Below are 23,242 nucleotides of genomic sequence, written 5' to 3'. Positions count from 1 at the left end.
GACCATGCATCCTACACTTTTTAGTCTGTTATCTAATTAATGACCATGCATCTACACTTTTTAGTCTGTTATCTAATTAATGACCATGCACCTACACTTTTTAGTCTGTTATCTAATTAATGACCATGCACCTACACTTTTTAGTCTGTTATCTAATTAATGACCATGCACTACACTTTTTAGTCTGTTATCTAATTAATGACCATGCATCTACACTTTTTAGTCTGTTATCTAATTAATGACCATGCACCTACACTTTTTAGTCTGTTATCTAATTAATGACCATGCACCTACACTTTTTAGTCTGTTATCTAATTAATGACCATGCATCTACACTTTTTAGTCTGTTATCTAATTAATGACCATGCATCTACACTTTTTAGTCTGTTATCTAATTAATGACCATGCACCTACACTTTTTAGTCTGTTATCTAATTAATGACCATGCACCTACACTTTTTAGTCTGTTATCTAATTAATGACCATGCATCTACACTTTTTAGTCTGTTATCTAATTAATGACCATGCACCTACACTTTTTAGTCTGTTATCTAATTAATGACCATGCATCTACACTTTTTAGTCTGTTATCTAATTAATGACCATGCATCTACACTTTTTAGTCTGTTATCTAATTAATGACCATGCATCTACACTTTTTAGTCTGTTATCGTAATTAATGACCATGCATCTACACTTTTTAGTCTGTTATCTAATTAATGACCATGCATCTACACTTTTTAGTCTGTTATCTAATTAATGACCATGCACCTACACTTTTTAGTCTGTTATCTAATTAATGACCATGCACTACACTTTTTAGTCTGTTATCTAATTAATGACCATGCACCTACACTTTTTAGTCTGTTATCTAATTAATGACCATGCATCTACACTTTTTAGTCTGTTATCTAATTAATGACCATGCACCTACACTTTTTAGTCTGTTATCTAATTAATGACCATGCACCTACACTTTTTAGTCTGTTATCTAATTAATGACCATGCATCTACACTTTTTAGTCTGTTATCTAATTAATGACCATGCATCTACACTTTTTAGTCTCTTATCGTAATTAATGACCATGCACCTACACTTTTTAGTCTGTTATCTAATTAATGACCATGCATCTACACTTTTTAGTCTGTTATCTAATTAATGACCATGCATCTACACTTTTTAGTCTGTTATCTAATTAATGACCATGCACCTACACTTTTTAGTCTGTTATCTAATTAATGACCATGCACCTACACTTTTTAGTCTGTTATCTAATTAATGACCATGCATCTACACTTTTTAGTCTGTTATCTAATTAATGACCATGCACTACACTTTTTAGTCTGTTATCTAATTAATGACCATGCACCTACACTTTTTAGTCTGTTATCTAATTAATGACCATGCACCTACACTTTTTAGTCTGTTATCTAATTAATGACCATGCATCTACACTTTTTAGTCTGTTATCTAATTAATGACCATGCACCTACACTTTTTAGTCTGTTATCTAATTAATGACCATGCACCTACACTTTTTAGTCTGTTATCTAATTAATGACCATGCACCTACACTTTTTAGTCTGTTATCTAATTAATGACCATGCACCTACACTTTTTAGTCTGTTATCTAATTAATGACCATGCACCTACACTTTTTAGTCTGTTATCTAATTAATGACCATGCATCTACACTTTTTAGTCTGTTATCTAATTAATGACCATGCATCTACACTTTTTAGTCTCTTATCTAATTAATGACCATGCATCTACACTTTTTAGTCTCTTATCTAATTAATGACCATGCACCTACACTTTTTAGTCTGTTATCTAATTAATGACCATGCATCTACACTTTTTAGTCTGTTATCTAATTAATGACCATGCACCTACACTTTTAGTCTGTTATCTAATTAATGACCATGCATCTACACTTTTTAGTCTCTTATCGTAATTAATGACCATGCACCTACACTTTTTAGTCTGTTATCTAATTAATGACCATGCATCTACACTTTTTAGTCTCTTATCTAATTAATGACCATGCATGTACACTTTTTAGTCTGTTATCTAATTAATGACCATGCACCTACACTTTTTAGTCTGTTATCTAATTAATGACCATGCACCTACACTTTTAGTCTGTTATCTAATTAATGACCATGCACCTACACTTTTTAGTCTGTTATCTAATTAATGACCATGCATCTACACTTTTTAGTCTCTTATCTAATTAATGACCATGCATCTACACTTTTTAGTCTGTTATCTAATTAATGACCATGCATCTACACTTTTTAGTCTGTTATCTAATTAATGACCATGCATCTACACTTTTTAGTCTGTTATCTAATTAATGACCATGCATCTACACTTTTTAGTCTGTTATCTAATTAATGACCATGCACCTACACTTTTTAGTCTGTTATCGTAATTAATGACCATGCATCTACACTTTTTAGTCTGTTATCTAATTAATGACCATGCACCTACACTTTTTAGTCTGTTATCTAATTAATGACCATGCATCTACACTTTTTAGTCTGTTATCTAATTAATGACCATGCATCTACACTTTTTAGTCTGTTATCTAATTAATGACCATGCACCTACACTTTTTAGTCTGTTATCGTAATTAATGACCATGCATCTACACTTTTTAGTCTGTTATCTAATTAATGACCATGCACCTACACTTTTTAGTCTGTTATCTAATTAATGACCATGCATCTACACTTTTTAGTCTGTTATCTAATAATGACCATGCACCTACACTTTTTAGTCTGTTATCTAATTAATGACCATGCATCTACACTTTTTAGTCTGTTATCTAATTAATGACCATGCACCTACACTTTTTAGTCTGTTATCGTAATTAATGACCATGCATCTACACTTTTTAGTCTGTTATCTAATTAATGACCATGCACCTACACTTTTTAGTCTGTTATCTAATTAATGACCATGCATCTACACTTTTAGTCTGTTATCTAATTAATGACCATGCACCTACACTTTTTAGTCTGTTATCTAATTAATGACCATGCATCTACACTTTTTAGTCTGTTATCTAATTAATGACCATGCACCTACACTTTTTAGTCTGTTATCTAATTAATGACCATGCATCTACACTTTTTAGTCTGTTATCTAATTAATGACCATGCATCTACACTTTTTAGTCTGTTATCGTAATTAATGACCATGCATCTACACTTTTTAGTCTGTTATCTAATTAATGACCATGCATCTACACTTTTTAGTCTGTTATCTAATTAATGACCATGCACCTACACTTTTTAGTCTGTTATCTAATTAATGACCATGCACCTACACTTTTTAGTCTGTTATCTAATTAATGACCATGCATCTACACTTTTTAGTCTGTTATCTAATTAATGACCATGCACCTACACTTTTTAGTCTGTTATCTAATTAATGACCATGCACCTACACTTTTTAGTCTGTTATCTAATTAATGACCATGCATCTACACTTTTTAGTCTCTTATCGTAATTAATGACCATGCACCTACACTTTTTAGTCTGTTATCTAATTAATGACCATGCATCTACACTTTTTAGTCTGTTATCTAATTAATGACCATGCATCTACACTTTTTAGTCTGTTATCTAATTAATGACCATGCACCTACACTTTTTAGTCTGTTATCTAATTAATGACCATGCACCTACACTTTTTAGTCTGTTATCTAATTAATGACCATGCATCTACACTTTTTAGTCTCTTATCGTAATTAATGACCATGCACCTACACTTTTTAGTCTGTTATCTAATTAATGACCATGCACCTACACTTTTTAGTCTGTTATCTAATTAATGACCATGCACCTACACTTTTTAGTCTGTTATCTAATTAATGACCATGCATCTACACTTTTTAGTCTGTTATCTAATTAATGACCATGCACCTACACTTTTTAGTCTGTTATCTAATTAATGACCATGCACCTACACTTTTTAGTCTGTTATCTAATTAATGACCATGCACCTACACTTTTTAGTCTGTTATCTAATTAATGACCATGCACCTACACTTTTTAGTCTGTTATCTAATTAATGACCATGCACCTACACTTTTTAGTCTGTTATCTAATTAATGACCATGCATCTACACTTTTTAGTCTGTTATCTAATTAATGACCATGCATCTACACTTTTTAGTCTCTTATCTAATTAATGACCATGCATCTACACTTTTTAGTCTGTTATCTAATTAATGACCATGCACCTACACTTTTTAGTCTGTTATCTAATTAATGACCATGCATCTACACTTTTTAGTCTGTTATCTAATTAATGACCATGCACCTACACTTTTTAGTCTGTTATCTAATTAATGACCATGCATCTACACTTTTTAGTCTCTTATCGTAATTAATGACCATGCACCTACACTTTTTAGTCTGTTATCTAATTAATGACCATGCATCTACACTTTTTAGTCTCTTATCTAATTAATGACCATGCATGTACACTTTTTAGTCTGTTATCTAATTAATGACCATGCACCTACACTTTTTAGTCTGTTATCTAATTAATGACCATGCACCTACACTTTTTAGTCTGTTATCTAATTAATGACCATGCATCTACACTTTTTAGTCTCTTATCGTAATTAATGACCATGCACCTACACTTTTTAGTCTGTTATCTAATTAATGACCATGCATCTACACTTTTTAGTCTCTTATCTAATTAATGACCATGCATGTACACTTTTTAGTCTGTTATCTAATTAATGACCATGCACCTACACTTTTTAGTCTGTTATCTAATTAATGACCATGCACCTACACTTTTTAGTCTGTTATCTAATTAATGACCATGCACCTACACTTTTTAGTCTGTTATCTAATTAATGACCATGCATCTACACTTTTTAGTCTCTTATCGTAATTAATGACCATGCACCTACACTTTTTAGTCTGTTATCTAATTAATGACCATGCATCTACACTTTTTAGTCTGTTATCTAATTAATGACCATGCACCTACACTTTTTAGTCTGTTATCTAATTAATGACCATGCACCTACACTTTTTAGTCTCTTATCGTAATTAATGACCATGCACCTACACTTTTTAGTCTGTTATCTAATTAATGACCATGCATCTACACTTTTTAGTCTGTTATCTAATTAATGACCATGCATCTACACTTTTTAGTCTCTTATCGTAATTAATGACCATGCACCTACACTTTTTAGTCTGTTATCTAATTAATGACCATGCATCTACACTTTTTAGTCTCTTATCTAATTAATGACCATGCATGTACACTTTTTAGTCTGTTATCTAATTAATGACCATGCACCTACACTTTTTAGTCTGTTATCTAATTAATGACCATGCACCTACACTTTTTAGTCTGTTATCTAATTAATGACCATGCACCTACACTTTTTAGTCTGTTATCTAATTAATGACCATGCATCTACACTTTTTAGTCTGTTATCGTAATTAATGACCATGCATCTACACTTTTTAGTCTGTTATCGTAATTAATGACCATGCATCTACACTTTTTAGTCTGTTATCTAATTAATGACCATGCATCTACACTTTTTAGTCTGTTATCGTAATTAATGACCATGCATGTACACTTTTTAGTGTATTTCTTTCCGTAAATATCATGCATCCTATTGCTTTTAGTGTATTCTTCTCAGTAGGGACCACATGTCATAGAGTTATTAGTGTATTTCTAGAGGTAAAGATGCTGTGTCCTATAGTGTGCTCTCAATGATCATTCATCCCACACATCTTAGTGTATTCTTGTAGGCCAGAGTTTCTCAAACTTTTTTCAGTGATGTACCCCCTGTGTTTTTTTTTTAACTTCAAGTACCCCCTAATCAGATCAAAGCATTTTTGGTTGAAAAAAAGAGATAAAGAATTAAAATACAGCACTATGTCATCAGTTTCTGATTTATTAAATTGTATAACAGTGCAAAATATTGCTCATTTGTAGTGCTCTTTCTTCAACTATTTAGAAAGAAAGATATAAAAATAACTAAATACTTGTTGAAAAATAAACAAGTGATTCAATTATAAATGCAGATTTCTCCACATAGAAGTAATCATCAACTTAAAGTGTCCTCTTTGGGGATTGTAATAGAGATCCATCTGGATTCATCAACTTCATTCTAAATATTTCTACACAAAAAGATAAATCTTTAACATCAATATTTATGGAACATGTCCACAAAAAATCTAGCTGTCAACACTGAATATTGCATTGTTGCATTTCTTTTCAAACTTTATCAACTTACATTCATATTTTGTTGACGTATTATTCAATAAATATATTCATAAAGGATTTTTGAATTGTTGCTATTTTTAGAATTTTTCTTTTTTTTTTTTCATTGCACGTACCCCCTGGCATACCTTCAAGTACCCTCAGGGGTACGTGTACTTCCAGTTAAGAACCACTGCTATAGGGATTTCAAATGCATCTTACAGTTGTTAGATGCATTTTGTTACAGTGTGACATATGAACTTGAAAAAATATAAAGGTTAATATAGAAAACAGTGTGACACATGAACTTGACAAAATATGAAGGTTAATATAGAAAACAGTGTGACACATGAACTTGACAAAATATGAAGGTTAATATAGAAAACAGTGTGACACATGAACTTGACAAAATATAAAGGTTAATATAGAAAACACTGTGACACATGAACTTGACAAAATATGAAGGTTAATATAGAAAACAGTGTGACACATGAACTTGACAAAATATGAAGGTTAATATAGAAAACAGTGTGACACATGAACTTGACAAAATATGAAGGTTAATATAGAAAACAGTGTGACACATGAACTTGACAAAATATGAAGGTTAATATAGAAAACAGTGTGACACATGAACTTGACAAAATATGAAGGTTAATATAGAAAACAGTGTGACACATGAACTTGACAAAATATAAAGGTTAATATAGAAAACAGTGTGACACATGAACTTGACAAAATATGAAGGTTAATATAGAAAACAGTGTGACACATGAACTTGACAAAATATAAAGGTTAATATAGAAAACAGTGTGACACATGAACTTGACAAAATATAAAGGTTAATATAGAAAACAGTGTGACACATGAACTTTACAAAATATGAAGGTTAATATAGAAAACAGTGTGACACATGAACTTGACAAAATATAAAGGTTAATATAGAAAACAGTGTGACACATGAACTTGACAAAATATGAAGGTTAATATAGAAAACAGTGTGACACATGAACTTGACAAAATATAAAGGTTAATATAGAAAACAGTGTGACACATGAACTTGACAAAATATGAAGGTTAATATAGAAAACAGTGTGACACATGAACTTGACAAAATATGAAGGTTAATATAGAAAACAGTGTGACACATGAACTTGACAAAATATAAAGGTTAATATAGAAAACAGTGTGACACATGAACTTGACAAAATATAAAGGTTAATATAGAACAATACAGAGTGTAGTGGATTGGAGCTACAGGACACCTTTCAAAGGTCAATGATGTGTTTGTTTGTATCATCAATACAGCAAACATATGACGTCATCAATACAGCAAACATATGACGTCATCAATACAGCAAACACGTTACGTCATTGTTCAGTTGACATTACTTATCACGCCAGATACAGTTGGACATTTATTTAATGCATTTTTCAAAACACAACAACAACATTTGTGGGGTTGTCAGGGGGATATTTGGTGTTTATATTTGGGAAAAGAAGCAAGGGGAGATTGTATTAGCTAAGAATATGACATGGACATTGAAGAGTCCACAAATAAAATATAAAATATTACATGGACATTGAAGAGTCCACAAATAAAATATAAAATATTACATGGACATTGAAGAGTCCACAAATAAAATATAAAATATTACATGGACATTGAAGAGTCCACAAATAAAATATAAAATATTACATGGACATTGAAGAGTCCACAAATAAAATATAAATATAAAATATTACATGGACATTGAAGAGTCCACAAATAAAATATAAAATATAAAATATTACACGGACATTGAAGAGTCCACTAATAAAATATAAAATATAAAATATTACATGGACACTGAAGAGTCCACAAATAAAATATAAATATAAAATATTACATGGACATTGAAGAGTCCACAAATAAAATATAAAATATAAAATATTACACGGACATTGAAGAGTCCACTAATAAAATATAAAATATAAAATATTACATGGACATTGAAGAGTCCACTAATAAAATATAAAATATAAAATATTACATGGACATTGAAGAGTCCACAAATGAAATATAAAATATTACATGGACATTGAAGAGTCCACAAATAAAATACAAAATATAAAATATTACACGGACATTGAAGAGTCCACTAATAAAATATAAAATATAAAATATTACATGGACACTGAAGAGTCCACAAATAAAATATAAAATATAAAATATTACACGGACATTGAAGATTCCACAAATAAAATATAAAATATAAAATATTACACGGACATTGAAGAGTCCACTAATAAAATATAAAATATAAAATATTACATGGACACTGAAGAGTCCACAAATAAAATATAAAATATAAAATATTACACGGACATTGAAGATTCCACAAATAAAATATAAAATATAAAATGTTACACGGACATTGAAGAGTCCACAAATAAAATATAAATATAAAATATTACATGGACATTGAAGAGTCCACAAATAAAATATAAAATATAAAATATTACATGGACATTGAAGAGTCCACAAATAAAATATAAAATATTACACGGACATTGAAGAGTCCACTAATAAAATATAAAATATTACATGGACATTGAAGAGTCCACTAATAAAATATAAAATATAAAATATTACATGGACATTGAAGAGTCCACAAATGAAATATAAAATATTACATGGACACTGAAGAGTCCACAAATAAAATACAAAATATAAAATATTACACGGACATTGAAGAGTCCACTAATAAAATATAAAATATAAAATATTACATGGACACTGAAGAGTCCACAAATAAAATATAAAATATAAAATATTACACGGACATTGAAGATTCCACAAATAAAATATAAAATATAAAATATTACACGGACATTGAAGAGTCCACTAATAAAATATAAAATATAAAATATTACATGGACACTGAAAAGTCCACAAATAAAATATAAAATATAAAATATTACACGGACATTGAAGATTCCACAAATAAAATATAAAATATAAAATGTTACACGGACATTGAAGAGTCCACAAATAAAATATAAATATAAAATATTACATGGACATTGAAGAGTCCACAAATAAAATATAAAATATAAAATATTACATGGACATTGAAGAGTCCACAAATAAAATATAAAATATAAAATATTACACGGACATTGAAGAGTCCACTAATAAAATATAAAATATTACATGGACATTGAAGAGTCCACTAATAAAATATAAAATATAAAATATTACATGGACATTGAAGAGTCCACAAATGAAATATAAAATATTACATGGACACTGAAGAGTCCACAAATAAAATACAAAATATAAAATATTACACGGACATTGGAGAGTCCACTAATAAAATATAAAATATAAAATATTACATGGACACTGAAGAGTCCACAAATAAAATATAAAATATAAAATATTACACGGACATTGAAGAGTCCACAAATAGTTGACGGTCCCTTTAAGAGCGACGCCATTGTTGTGACGTCACTTCCTGTCAGTCTGCTGTCCTCACATCTCCTCCAAACAAACACAAAGAGCCGCTTGAGTTGAGGAAAGAAGAGCAAGTCCAAGCTTAAAGTCTTCAAGTCCAAGCTTAAAGTCTTCAAGTCCAAGCTTAAAGTCTTCAAGTCCAAGCTTAAAGTCTTCAAGTCCAAGCTTAAAGTCTTCAAGTCCAAGCTTAAAGTCTTCAAGTCCAAGCTTAAAGTCTTCAAGTCCAAGCTTAAAGTCTTCAAGTCCAGGCTTAAAGTCTTCAAGTCCAAGCTTAAAGTCTTCAAGTCCAAGCTCCAAGTCTTGATGAGTGATGTCTGAGCGGAAGAGGAAGCGAGAGTCAGGCAGTCAACAGGAAAATGCAAACAACAAAGGCGGAAGTGAGAGCGAACTAGCCGCCAGATGTAAACAACACGTGACCAGTGAGGCGCGGGAGAGCCGCTATTTCACCTGTCAGCAAAGTCACCTGCAGCCTCACCTGGGGGAACTCTTCTTCAGGCAACCTTGCGTCACTTTGGCCAAAGCTTTTCTCGGCAAGGTATCTTAACTCACCTGTCACTTCATTGTACACACTTACCTGTCACTTGTACACACATACCTGTCACTTGTACACACTCACCTGTCACTTCATTGTACACACTTAACTGTCACTTGTACACACTTACCTGTCACTTGTACACACTCACCTGTCACTTCATTGTACACACTTACCTGTCACTTCATTGTACACACTTACCTGTCACTTGTACACACATACCTGTCACTTGTACACACTCACCTGTCACTTCATTGTACACACTTAACTGTCACTTGTACACACTTACCTGTCACTTGTACACACTCACCTGTCACTTCATTGTACACACTTACCTGTCACTTGTACACACTTACCTGTCACTTGTACACACTCACCTGTCACTTCATTGTACACACTTAACTGTCACTTGTACACACTTACCTGTCACTTGTACACACTCACCTGTCACTTCATTGTACACACTTAACTGTCACTTGTACACACTTACCTGTCACTTGTACACACTCACCTGTCACTTCATTGTACACACTTACCTGTCACTTCATTGTACACACTTACCTGTCACTTCATTTTACACACTCACCTGTCACTTGTACATACTCACCTGTCACTTCATTGTACACACTTACCTGTCACTTGTACACACATACCTGTCACTTGTACACACTCACCTGTCACTTCATTGTACACACTTAACTGTCACTTGTACACACTTACCTGTCACTTCACTTGTACACACATACCTGTCACTTGTACACACTCACCTGTCACTTCATTGTACACACTTAACCGTCACTTGTACACACTTACCTGTCACTTGTACACACTCACCTGTCACTTCATTGTACACACTTACCTGTCACTTGTACACACTTACCTGTCACTTGTACACACTCACCTGTCACTTCATTGTACACACTTACCTGTCACTTGTACACACTCACCTGTCACTTCACTTGTACACACATACCTGTCACTTGTACACACTCACCTGTCACTTCATTGTACACACTTAACTGTCACTTGTACACACTTACCTGTCACTTGTACACACTCACCTGTCACTTCATTGTACACACTTACCTGTCACTTGTACACACTTACCTGTCACTTGTACACACTCACCTGTCACTTCATTGTACACACTTAACTGTCACTTGTACACACTTACCTGTCACTTGTACACACTCACCTGTCACTTCATTGTACACACTTAACTGTCACTTGTACACACTTACCTGTCACTTGTACACACTCACCTGTCACTTCATTGTACACACTTACCTGTCACTTCATTGTACACACTTACCTGTCACTTCATTTTACACACTCACCTGTCACTTGTACACACTCACCTGTCACTTCATTGTACACACTTACCTGTCACTTGTACACACATACCTGTCACTTGTACACACTCACCTGTCACTTCATTGTACACACTTAACTGTCACTTGTACACACTTACCTGTCACTTCACTTGTACACACATACCTGTCACTTGTACACACTCACCTGTCACTTCATTGTACACACTTAACCGTCACTTGTACACACTTACCTGTCACTTGTACACACTCACCTGTCACTTCATTGTACACACTTACCTGTCACTTGTACACACTTACCTGTCACTTGTACACACTCACCTGTCACTTCATTGTACACACTTACCTGTCACTTGTACACACTCACCTGTCACTTCACTTGTACACACATACCTGTCACTTGTACACACTCACCTGTCACTTCATTGTACACACTTAACTGTCACTTGTACACACTTACCTGTCACTTGTACACACTCACCTGTCACTTCATTGTACACACTTACCTGTCACTTGTACACACTTACCTGTCACTTGTACACACTCACCTGTCACTTCATTGTACACACTTAACTGTCACTTGTACACACTTACCTGTCACTTGTACACACTCACCTGTCACTTGATTGTACACACTTAACTGTCACTTGTACACACTTACCTGTCACTTGTACACACTCACCTGTCACTTCATTGTACACACTTACCTGTCACTTGTACACACTCACCTGTCACTTCATTGTACACACTTACCTGTCACTTCATTGTACACACTTACCTGTCACTTCATTGTACACACTCACCTGTCACTTGTACACACTCACCTGTCACTTCATTGTACACACTTACCTGTCACTTGTACACACATACCTGTCACTTGTACACACTCACCTGTCACTTCATTGTACACACTTAACTGTCACTTGTACACACTTACCTGTCACTTGTACACACTCACCTGTCACTTCATTGTACACACTTACCTGTCACTTGTACACACTCACCTGTCACTTCATTGTACACACTTACCTGTCACTTCATTGTACACACTTACCTGTCACTTCATTGTACACACTCACCTGTCACTTGTACACACTCACCTGTCACTTCATTGTACACACTTACCTGTCACTTGTACACACTTACCTGTCACTTCATTGTACACACTTACCTGTCACTTCATTGGACACACTTAGCTGTCACTTGTACACACTCACCTGTCACTTCATTGTACACACTTACCTGTCACTTCATTGTACACACTTACCTGTCACTTCATTGTACACACTTACCTGTCACTTCATTGTACACACTTACCTGTCACTTCATTGTACACACTTACCTGTCACTTCATTGTACACACTCACCTGTCACTTCATTGTACACTTACCTGTCACTTGATTGTACACACTCACCTGTCACTTCATTGTACACACTTACCTGTCACTTCATTGTACACACTCACCTGTCACTTCATTGTACACTTACCTGTTACTTGATTGTACACACTCACCTGTCACTTCATTGTACACACTTACCTGTCACTTGTACACACTCACCTGTCACTTCATTGTACACACTTACCTGTCACTTCATTGTACACACTCACCTGTCACTTGTACACACTGACCTGTCACTTCATTGTACACACTCACCTGTCACTTGTACACACTGACCTGTCACTTGTACACACTCACCTGTCACTTCATTGTACACACTCACCTGTCACTACATTGTACACACTCACCTGTCACTTCATTGTACACACTCACCTGTCACTTCATTGTACACACTTACCTGTCACTTCACTGTACACACTTACCTGTCACTTGTACACACTCACCTGTCACTTGTACACACTCACCTGTCACTTCATTGTACACACTCACCTGTCACTTCATTGTACACACTTACCTGCCACTTCATTGTACACACTTTAACTCATCTCACCTGTGGCTTGTACACACTTACCTGTCACTTCATTATACACACTTACCTGTCGCTTGTACACACTTTAACTCATCTCACCTGTGGCTTGTACACACTTACCTACGGCTTGTACACAATTTAACTCATCTCACCTGTCGTTTGTACACACTTACCTGTGGCTTGTACACACTTTAACTCGTCTCACCTGTGGCTTGTACACACTTTAACTCATCTCACCTGTGGCTTGTACACACTTGAACTCATCTCACCTGTGGCTTGTACACACTTACCTGTCGCTTGTACACACTTTAACTCATCTCACCTGTGGCTTGTACACACTTACTTGTGGCTTGTACACACTTTAACACATCTCACCTGTGGCTTGTACACACTTACCTGTGGCTTGTACACACTTTAACACATCTCACCTGTGGCTTGTACACACTTACCTGTGGCTTGTACACACTTTAACACATCTCACCTGTGGCTTGTACACAGGTGAGATGTGTTCCTATATGATCTACTAGTCTACAGTACGACCATATAAGGTATGTGCTCCAAGATGACAACAGTGTATCCCACCAGGCAGCCGATAGTTCGGGGGTCAATTTAGTGTTGCCCTAGGGCAGGGGTAGGGAACCTATGGCACTAGAGCCAGATGTGGCTCTTTTGATGACTGCACCTGGCTCTCAGATAACAGATAACTTTTGATGACTGCACCTGGCTCTCAGATAACAGATAACTTTTGATGACTGCACCTGGCTCTCAGATAACAGATAACTTTTGATGACTGCACCTGGCTCTCAGATAACAGATAACTTTTGATGACTGCACCTGGCTCTCAGATAACAGATAACTTTTGATGACTGCACCTGGCTCTCAGATAACTTTTGATGACTGCACCTGGCTCTCAGATAACAGATAACTTTTGATGACTGCACCTGGCTCTCAGATAACAGATAACTTTTGATGACTGCACCTGGCTCTCAGATAACAGATAACTTTTGATGACTGCACCTGGCTCTCAGATAACAGATAACTTTTGATGACTGCACCTGGCTCTCAGATAACTTTTGATGACTGCACCTGGCTCTCAGATAACTTTTGATGACTGCACCTGGCTCTCAGATAACTTTTGATGACTGCACCTGGCTCTCAGATAACTTTTGATGACTGCACCTGGCTCTCAGATAACTTTTGATGACTGCACCTGGCTCTCAGATAACTTTTGATGACTGCACCTGGCTCTCAGATCAATCTTAGCTGACATTGCTTAAGACGATAAGTCATGAATAATTCCGCAGGTAATCACAGTGTTAAAAATAACTTTCAAACAATAAAACATTCTCATGCATTTTCATCCAACCATCCGTTTTCCATGGCAGCTGTTCAAGATGTCGCATTCATGGTAAGAAGTATTATATTTATTATTGCTTAGCTTTAGAATAACAATGTTATTAAAAATAAAAAGCGACTTATTATATTATAAAAATGTTGGTCTTAAAAATGCACGCATTTAGTTGTATTGAGTGTTAAAAAATATTATATGGCTCTCACGGAAATACGTTTTATAATATTAGGCTTTCATGGCTCTCTCAGCCAAAAAGGTTCCCGACTCCTGCCCTAGGGGCTCCTTGGAGCCTTTTTCAAAAAAAGGTTGAAAATGGAGAAGATGGGCAAACAATTAGTTTTTTGTTTGAGTATGTTTTTTGTTTGAGGACAAACATGACACAAATCTTGTTAGAACTACCACTGTTGAATATGTTTGTGTTTGAGGACAAACATGACACAAATCTTGTTAGAACTACCACTGTTGAATATGTTTGTGTTTGAGGACAAACATGACACAAATCTTGTTAGAACTACCACTGTTGAATATGTTTGTGTTTGAGGACAAACATGACACAAATCTTGTTAGAACTACCACTGTTGAATATGTTTGTGTTTGAGGACAAACATGACACAAATCTTGTTAGAACTACCACTGTTGAATATGTTTGTGTTTGAGGACAAACATGACACAAATCTTGTTAGAACTACCACTGTTGAATATGTTTGTGTTTGAGGACAAACATGACACAAATCTTGTTAGAACTACCACTGTTGAATATGTTTGTGTTTGAGTACAAACATGACACAAATCTTGTTAGAACTACCAGTGTTGAATATGTTTGTGTTTGAGGACAAACATGACACACATCTTGTTAGAACTACCACTGTTGAATATGTTTGTGTTTGAGGACAAACATGACACAAATCTTGTTAGAACTACCACTGTTGAATATGTTTGTGTTTGAGGACAAACATGACACAAATCTTGTTGGAACTACCACTGTTGAATATGTTTGTGTTTGAGGACAAACATGACACAAATCTTGTTAGAACTACCACTGTTGAATATGTTTGTGTTTGAGGACAAACATGACACAAATCTTGTTAGAACTACCACTGTTGAATATGTTTGTGTTTGAGGACAAACATGACACAAATCTTGTTGGAACTACCACTGTTGAATATGTTTGTGTTTGAGGACAAACATGACACAAATCTTGTTAGAACTACCACTGTTGAATATGTTTGTGTTTGAGTACAAACATGACACAAATCTTGTTAGAACTACCACTGTTGAATATGTTTGTGTTTGAGGACAAACATGACACAAATCTTGTTGGAACTACCACTGTTGAATATGTTTGTGTTTGAGGACAAACATGACACAAATCTTGTTAGAACTACCACTGTTGAATATGTTTGTGTTTGAGGACAAACATGACACAAATCTTGTTGGAACTACCACTGTTGAATATGTTTGTGTTTGAGGACAAACATGACACACATCTTGTTAGAACTACCACTGTTGAATATGTTTGTGTTTGAGGACAAACATGACACAAATCTTGTTAGAACTACCACTGTTGAATATGTTTGTGTTTGAGGACAAACATGACACAAATCTTGTTGGAACTACCACTGTTGAATATGTTTGTGTTTGAGGACAAACATGACACAAATCTTGTTAGAACTACCACTGTTGAATATGTTTGTGTTTGAGGACAAACATGACACAAATCTTGTTAGAACTACCACTGTTGAATATGTTTGTGTTTGAGGACAAACATGACACAAATCTTGTTGGAACTACCACTGTTGAATATGTTTGTGTTTGAGGACAAACATGACACAAATCTTGTTAGAACTACCACTGTTGAATATGTTTGTGTTTGAGTACAAACATGACACAAATCTTGTTGGAACTACCACTGTTGAATATGTTTGTGTTTGAGGACAAACATGACACAAATCTTGTTAGAACTACCACTGTTGAATATGTTTGTGTTTGAGGACAAACATGACACAAATCTTGTTAGAACTACCACTGTTGAATATGTTTGTGTTTGAGGACAAACATGACACAAATCTTGTTAGAACTACCAGTGTTGAATATGTTTGTGTTTGAGGACAAACATGACACAAATCTTGTTAGAACTACCAGTGTTGAATATGTTTGTGTTTGAGGACAAACATGACACAAATCTTGTTAGAACTACCAGTGTTGAATATGTTTGTGTTTGAGGACAAACATGACACAAATCTTGTTAGAACTACCACTGTTGAATATGTTTGTGTTTGAGTACAAACATGACACAAATCTTGTTAGAACTACCACTGTTGAATATGTTTGTGTTTGAGGACAAACATGACACAAATCTTGTTAGAACTACCACTGTTGAATATGTTTGTGTTTGAGGACAAACATGACACAAATCTTGTTGGAACTACCACTGTTGAATATGTTTGTGTTTGAGGACAAACATGACACAAATCTTGTTAGAACTACCACTGTTGAATATGTTTGTGTTTGAGGACAAACATGACACAAATCTTGTTAGAACTACCACTGTTGAATATGTTTGTGTTTGAGGACAAACATGACACAAATCTTGTTGGAACTACCACTGTTGAATATGTTTGTGTTTGAGGACAAACATGACACAAATCTTGTTAGAACTACCACTGTTGAATATGTTTGTGTTTGAGGACAAACATGACACAAATCTTGTTAGAACTACCACTGTTGAATATGTTTGTGTTTGAGGACAAACATGACACAAATCTTGTTAGAACTACCAGTGTTGAATATGTTTGTGTTTGAGGACAAACATGACACAAATCTTGTTAGAACTACCAGTGTTGAATATGTTTGTGTTTGAGGACAAACATGACACAAATCTTGTTGGAACTACCAGTGTTGAATATGTTTGTGTTTGAGGACAAACATGACACAAATCTTGTTGGAACTACCACTGTTGAATATGTTTGTGTTTGAGGACAAACATGACACAAATCTTGTTGGAACTACCACTGTTGAATATGTTTGTGTTTGAGGACAAACATGACACAAATCTTGTTAGAACTACCACTGTTGAATATGTTTGTGTTTGAGGACAAACATGACACAAATCTTGTTAGAACTACCACTGTTGAATATGTTTGTGTTTGAGGACAAACATGACACAAATCTTGTTGGAACTACCACTGTTGAATATGTTTGTGTTTGAGGACAAACATGACACAAATCTTGTTAGAACTACCACTGTTGAATATGTTTGTGTTTGAGGACAAACATGACACAAATCTTGTTGGAACTACCACTGTTGAATATGTTTGTGTGTATGCTTCACTGATGCTCAACATCCCTTTATCCTACTCATTTTGGCGGTTCTTGAACTCACCATAGTGTTAACTGTGACGCAACAGTTTGTTTACGTGTCAAATCTTCCACTCCTTTTTGGTCTCATTTTGTCAACCAAAGGTTTTATGCTGTGTGTGAATACACAAAGGTGAGCTTTGTTGATGTTGACTTGTTGGAGTGCTAATCAGGCAGATTTGGTCGCATGACTGCTAGCTAATCAATGCTAACATGCTATTTAGGCTAGCTGCATGTACATATTACATCACTATGCCTCATTTGTAGATATATTTGAGATCATTTAACATCCTTTACTTATGTCCTCTTTGTATATCATTTAGTTTTGCATGTCTCATGACACATTAGCTGTATGTAATATTGGCTGCATTTCTCATAGTTGTTTGTGTGCCATGTTGTTCCAGACCACAGCAAATATTACCCAGCCTGCAAAGATTGTAATAAATCCATACATTTCAAACATTTCTGTCAACAAATATTTGTGTCAGCCTGCAACACATAGTCATTTTGATAGTAGGCTAATATAGACACTTACATCATGTGTTGTCTTCATTATAACATTTATATAAGACTTTTAAAGTCATTTTGATAGTAGGCTAATATAGCTAATATAGACACTTACATCATGTGTTGTCTTCATTATAACACTTATATAAGACTTTTAAAGTCATTTTGATAGTAGGCTAATATAGCTAATATAGACACTTCCATCATGTGTTGCCTTCATTATAAAACTTATATAAGGCTTTTTATTTTGTTGCGGCTCCAGACAGATTTGTTTCTGTATTTTTGGTCCAATGTGGCCCTTTCTAGGTTTTGGGTTGGCGACCCCTGCTCTAGTCGGACATGGTGTTTTTTCTTTGTCCAAGACACTTACCTGCAGGCTGTGCGTCCTCGCAGGTGTTGGTCCGCAGGCTGGATGATGGCACAGAGCTGAGAGGACGGGTGGTAGAGACGGAGGCGTACCTGGGAGGCGAGGACAAGGCATCGCACTCGGCGGGGGGCAAACGCACCGGGAGAAACACGGCCATGTTCATGAAGCCCGGCACCATCTACGTTTATCCCATCTACGGCGTCTACCTGTGCATGAACGTGTCGAGCCAAGGTGAGCATCCCGCAGAAGCAGATGTGTTAACAAAAGCCCCCCAGCGGCCACATGTTGGGACACAAAAAGGTGTGCAGGCTCAGCATTTGACATCCCTTTGTGTGGCGCAGGCGAAGGCGCCGCCGTGCTGCTGCGCTCCCTGGAGCCCCTGCAGGGCCACGCGGTCATGAGGCGGCTGAGGGCGTCCAAACGCAGAGACCAGGCCCGCCCGCTGAAGGACAAAGAGCTGTGCAATGGGCCCTCCAAGCTGTGCCAGGCTCTTGACGTCCAGCGCCGCCTGGACCGTCAGGACATGGCGTCCAGCTGGGAAGTGTGGCTGGAAGACGGCGACTCCACCACAGAAGTGAGGGAGATGGTGTCGGCGCCACGTATCGGCATCCGGTCACACGGGGAGTGGGCCGAGAAGCCGCTGAGGTTTTATCTCCGTGGCAACGCTTGCGTTAGCGTGGTGAATAAGGAGGCGGAGAGACTTTGTGAGAGCTGAAGGAGTCCAGGTGGACACAATTAGCAGTCAGTAATGACCTCGGGGGTCAAGATTGGCACTAACAGCAGTGGCTGTAGGCAACCTCCTTTTTAAAAGTGCTGGTCAGCATCCGGCAGCTAAAATAACCACATCTTTTACATCCGACTCCTCAGCAATAATAATGCTGACTGTGCACTTTAAACAAGCTTGTGGTCACGGAGACACCTGGCTTCCACTCATGCACTTCAAAACATCATTCGAGGAAAAGACGCTGGGAGTTTGGCTCCAAAAATATTCATTTACAAATAAAATCCATCCATCCTACCGCTGAACAAATCTATCCATCCATTTCCTACCGCTTAGTCCCTTTAGGGGTCAGTGGCGCCTATCTCAGCTACAATCGGGCGGAAGGCGGCGTACACCCTGGACAAGTCCCTACTTCATCGCAGGGCCAACACAGATAGACAGACAACATTCACACACTAGGGACCATTTAGTGTTGCCAATCAACCTGTCCCCAGGTGCATGTCTTTGGAGGTGGGAGGGGCCTATCCCCAGGTGCATGTCTTTGGAGGTGGGAGGGGTCTATCACCAGGTGCATGTCTTTGGAGGTGGGAGGGGCCTATCCCCAGGTGCATGTCTTTGGAGGTGGGAGGGGTCTATCCCCAGGTGCATGTCTTTGGAGGTGGGAGGGGTCTATCACCAGGTGCATGTCTTTGGAGGTGGGAGGGGCCTATCCCCAGGTGCATGTCTTTGGAGGTGGGAGGGGTCTATCCCCAGGTGCATGTCTTTGGAGGTGGGAGGGGCCTATCCCCAGGTGCATGTCTTTTGAACAAATCTGCTAATTCATAAAACACTTGTTCTAAGACAAATGTGTTTATTCTGCTATAATGTTAAGTTAGTTCTTTGGTTAAAGCAATGACCTTCTTTTCAAAACGTAACAACAAAATAAAAATTCTTGCTCCTCTTCGGACATGATGTAGAATTGATGTACATTGTATCATGTACCCTAGTGTGACTGCATACATCTTCCAAATAATTGATGTACACTGTATCATGTACCCTAGTGTGACTGCATACATCTTCCAAATAATTGATGTACATTGTATCATGTACCCTAGTGTGACTGCATACATCTTCCAAATAAACTTCAACAAACCAAAATCACAGCAAAATAAAATTTTAAATACAAATGTAATTCCATTTTCTTTTGATTACATACAAAATGTAAAATAAAGTCAATAGTGTAAACTAATTATACAAAAGCAAAAACAACTATTGGGCTATTATTTCCTAAGTTTGTAACAATAAAAAGTATACAATACCTATACTTGGGAGGGTTGTACAAGTATAGTACTGCCATACTAATGATTCATATGCGGTACTATACCAGCTCTAAAAAGTATTGCCCCTCACTGGTTGATACTTCTCAATTTTTTAGCATCAGAAAATCTTTTTTCCTTTTAAAAAAATTCATATTATGTTTATAAAGTCAGTAAATATGTCCCTGGACACATGAGGACTTTGAATATGACCAATGTATGATCCTGGAACTACTTGGTATCCACATGATCCATACCTAAATGTGTGGTATCATCCAAAACTAATGTCAAGTATCAAAGAAGAGAAGAATAAGTGATTATTACATTTGAACAGAAGTGTAGATAGAAGAGATATTAAGTAGATATTAACAGAAAGTGAACAAAAAGACAATAATAATCCATTTTTACAGTTTGTCCCTCATAATGTGTACAAAATAATAGGTGTATAAATGACACAAAAGGTTACTGCAGACTAATTAGGAGTCTTTGTTTGTTTACTTGCTACTAAAAGACAAGTTGTCTAGTATGTTCAACATTTTATTGAAGGACTAAATGACAATAATAAACATAAGTTTCATCTACACTAACATTTCTTGTTCCAATTAAGACAATGACATTTTTTGTGGTCCCCTTTATTTAGGAAAAGTATGGAAAAATATGAAAATACATTTTGGTACTGGTACCAAAAAACAAGTGTTTGGGGACAATACTGTGGAGCTGCATGATCAGGATAGAAGAATAATATAAACAGTTCTATCATCTGTTAAACTGATTTCATTTCTGTCCTCTTCACTGCACAACTCTAGTAACAACTCACTATGTTCTTTCATTTTCACTTTTTACAGGTGTACTGGTCACCTGTCTCCATACTTTTGTCCATACACACGTCCAACTAAAACTGTCATTTCACGCAGGCAAAAAGCCAAAAGTCCAAAACAATTACGCACGCATGACTTTTTTTTTTCTCCAAATAAAAGACTGGCGGCTTTAGATTTGGCCTCTCATTGATTCCACAGATGTTTGGAGCTTTCTCCTCCCTTCAAAGCAAAAGCAGCCTGTCTGATGTCCAAAGTCCTTTCCCACCTCTGGGAGTCATGAGGTGGAGGTCTGGAATGAGCATTAGTCAGCGTGCGCCTTTCTTTTCACACAACATCATCATCATCATCATGTCACCTCCTTTATAACAACTCATTTTAGACTAACTCCTTCTTTGTTTTCACCCTTCATACCTTCATGCAGGAAGCACTAGCTCCTGACGCCTCCAAAGCGTCTAGTCTAGTCTAGTCTAGTCTAGTCCGTGGGCGACTGAAAGATGGAAATGATAGGATCCTCATGGTTGGTCACCACCAGGACGCTGCGGAACTTGTCCAAGAGCGTCTTGAGCTGCGAGCGCCGCATGTTCTCGTTGTACATGATCTCTTCCAGGTGGTGGTGGCCCCGGAAATAGTGCAGCAGCCTGGGGGGAGAACATCATCTTTACTACCGCTGTGAAGAAAACTCACACTATTTACTCATCCATCCATCCATCATATATACATACATATATATACATACATATACATACATACACATATATATGCATACATACATATATATATAAATACATACATATGAATATGTGTGTGTGTGCATATATGTGTGTGTGTGTGTATATATATATATATATATACACACATACATACACACATATATACAGTTGTGATCAAAATGATTCAACCCCCACACAATTTTGGTGTTTTAGCAAGTTGGACATTTATTCCGTATTTTGTTTATAGTCATATCAAATAAAGATGTGTCAAATAGACACAGGGGCGGTTTAGCTCGGTTGGTAGAGCGGCCGTGCCAGCAACTTGAGGGTTGCAGGTTCGATTCCCGCGTGTGCCATCCTAGTCACTGCCGTTGTGTCCTTGGGCAAGACACTTTACCCACCTGCTCCCAGTGCCACCCACACTGCTTTAAATGGAACTTAGATATTGGGTGTCACTATGTAAAGCGCTTTGAGTCACTAGAGAAAAGCGCTATATAAATATAATTCACAATTCACTCCAAATGCAACTTGAATTACAACATTATATTTTGTAACATACCAAACAGTGT

General features: G+C 36.2%; 2 protein-coding genes and 1 pseudogene across 7 annotated transcripts in view; 2 read left to right on the top strand and 1 right to left on the bottom strand.

Annotated features, from left to right (window-relative positions):
* LOC133555748 (serotonin N-acetyltransferase-like) overlaps positions 1–23,242 on the top strand; it is a 446,295-nt pseudogene that overhangs the window by 63,367 nt on the left and 359,686 nt on the right.
* mpg (N-methylpurine DNA glycosylase) lies at positions 9,728–22,142 on the top strand. The gene is made up of 3 exons (XM_061905064.1): positions 9,728–10,290; positions 19,156–19,360; positions 19,471–22,142. The coding sequence occupies exons 1-3, from the start codon at positions 10,066–10,068 to the stop codon at positions 19,842–19,844; spliced, it is 804 nt and encodes a 267-aa protein (XP_061761048.1). The 5' UTR covers positions 9,728–10,065; the 3' UTR covers positions 19,845–22,142.
* nprl3 (NPR3-like, GATOR1 complex subunit) overlaps positions 22,033–23,242 on the bottom strand; it is a 37,706-nt gene continuing 36,496 nt past the window's right edge. For all 6 annotated transcript variants that reach the window (XM_061905059.1, XM_061905058.1, XM_061905060.1 and 3 more), the window contains one exon: positions 22,033–22,601. In XM_061905059.1, coding sequence (XP_061761043.1) covers positions 22,436–22,601 — 166 coding nt within the window. In that variant the 3' untranslated portion in view covers positions 22,033–22,435. The remainder of the gene's footprint in view (positions 22,602–23,242) is intronic.

The sequence above is a fragment of the Nerophis ophidion genome, linkage group LG07, assembly GCF_033978795.1.
Source record: "Nerophis ophidion isolate RoL-2023_Sa linkage group LG07, RoL_Noph_v1.0, whole genome shotgun sequence".
Classification (NCBI taxonomy): domain Eukaryota; kingdom Metazoa; phylum Chordata; class Actinopteri; order Syngnathiformes; family Syngnathidae; genus Nerophis; species Nerophis ophidion.
The sequence above is the reverse complement of the archived record's forward strand: the minus strand, read 5'-3'. Positions and strand labels throughout refer to the sequence as shown.

What these genes read in the sequence shown, in the direction of transcription:
- mpg (XM_061905064.1), top strand. Translation starts at nt 10,066, where the DNA reads ATGTCTGAGCGGAAGAGGAAGCGAGAGTCAGGCAGTCAACAGGAAAAT. An exon ending in CCAAAGCTTTTCTCGGCAAG is followed by an intron (nt 10,291 to 19,155) that starts GTATCTTAACTC and finishes GCGTCCTCGCAG; the next exon opens with GTGTTGGTCCGCAGGCTGGA. An exon ending in CATGAACGTGTCGAGCCAAG is followed by an intron (nt 19,361 to 19,470) that starts GTGAGCATCCCG and finishes TGTGTGGCGCAG; the next exon opens with GCGAAGGCGCCGCCGTGCTG.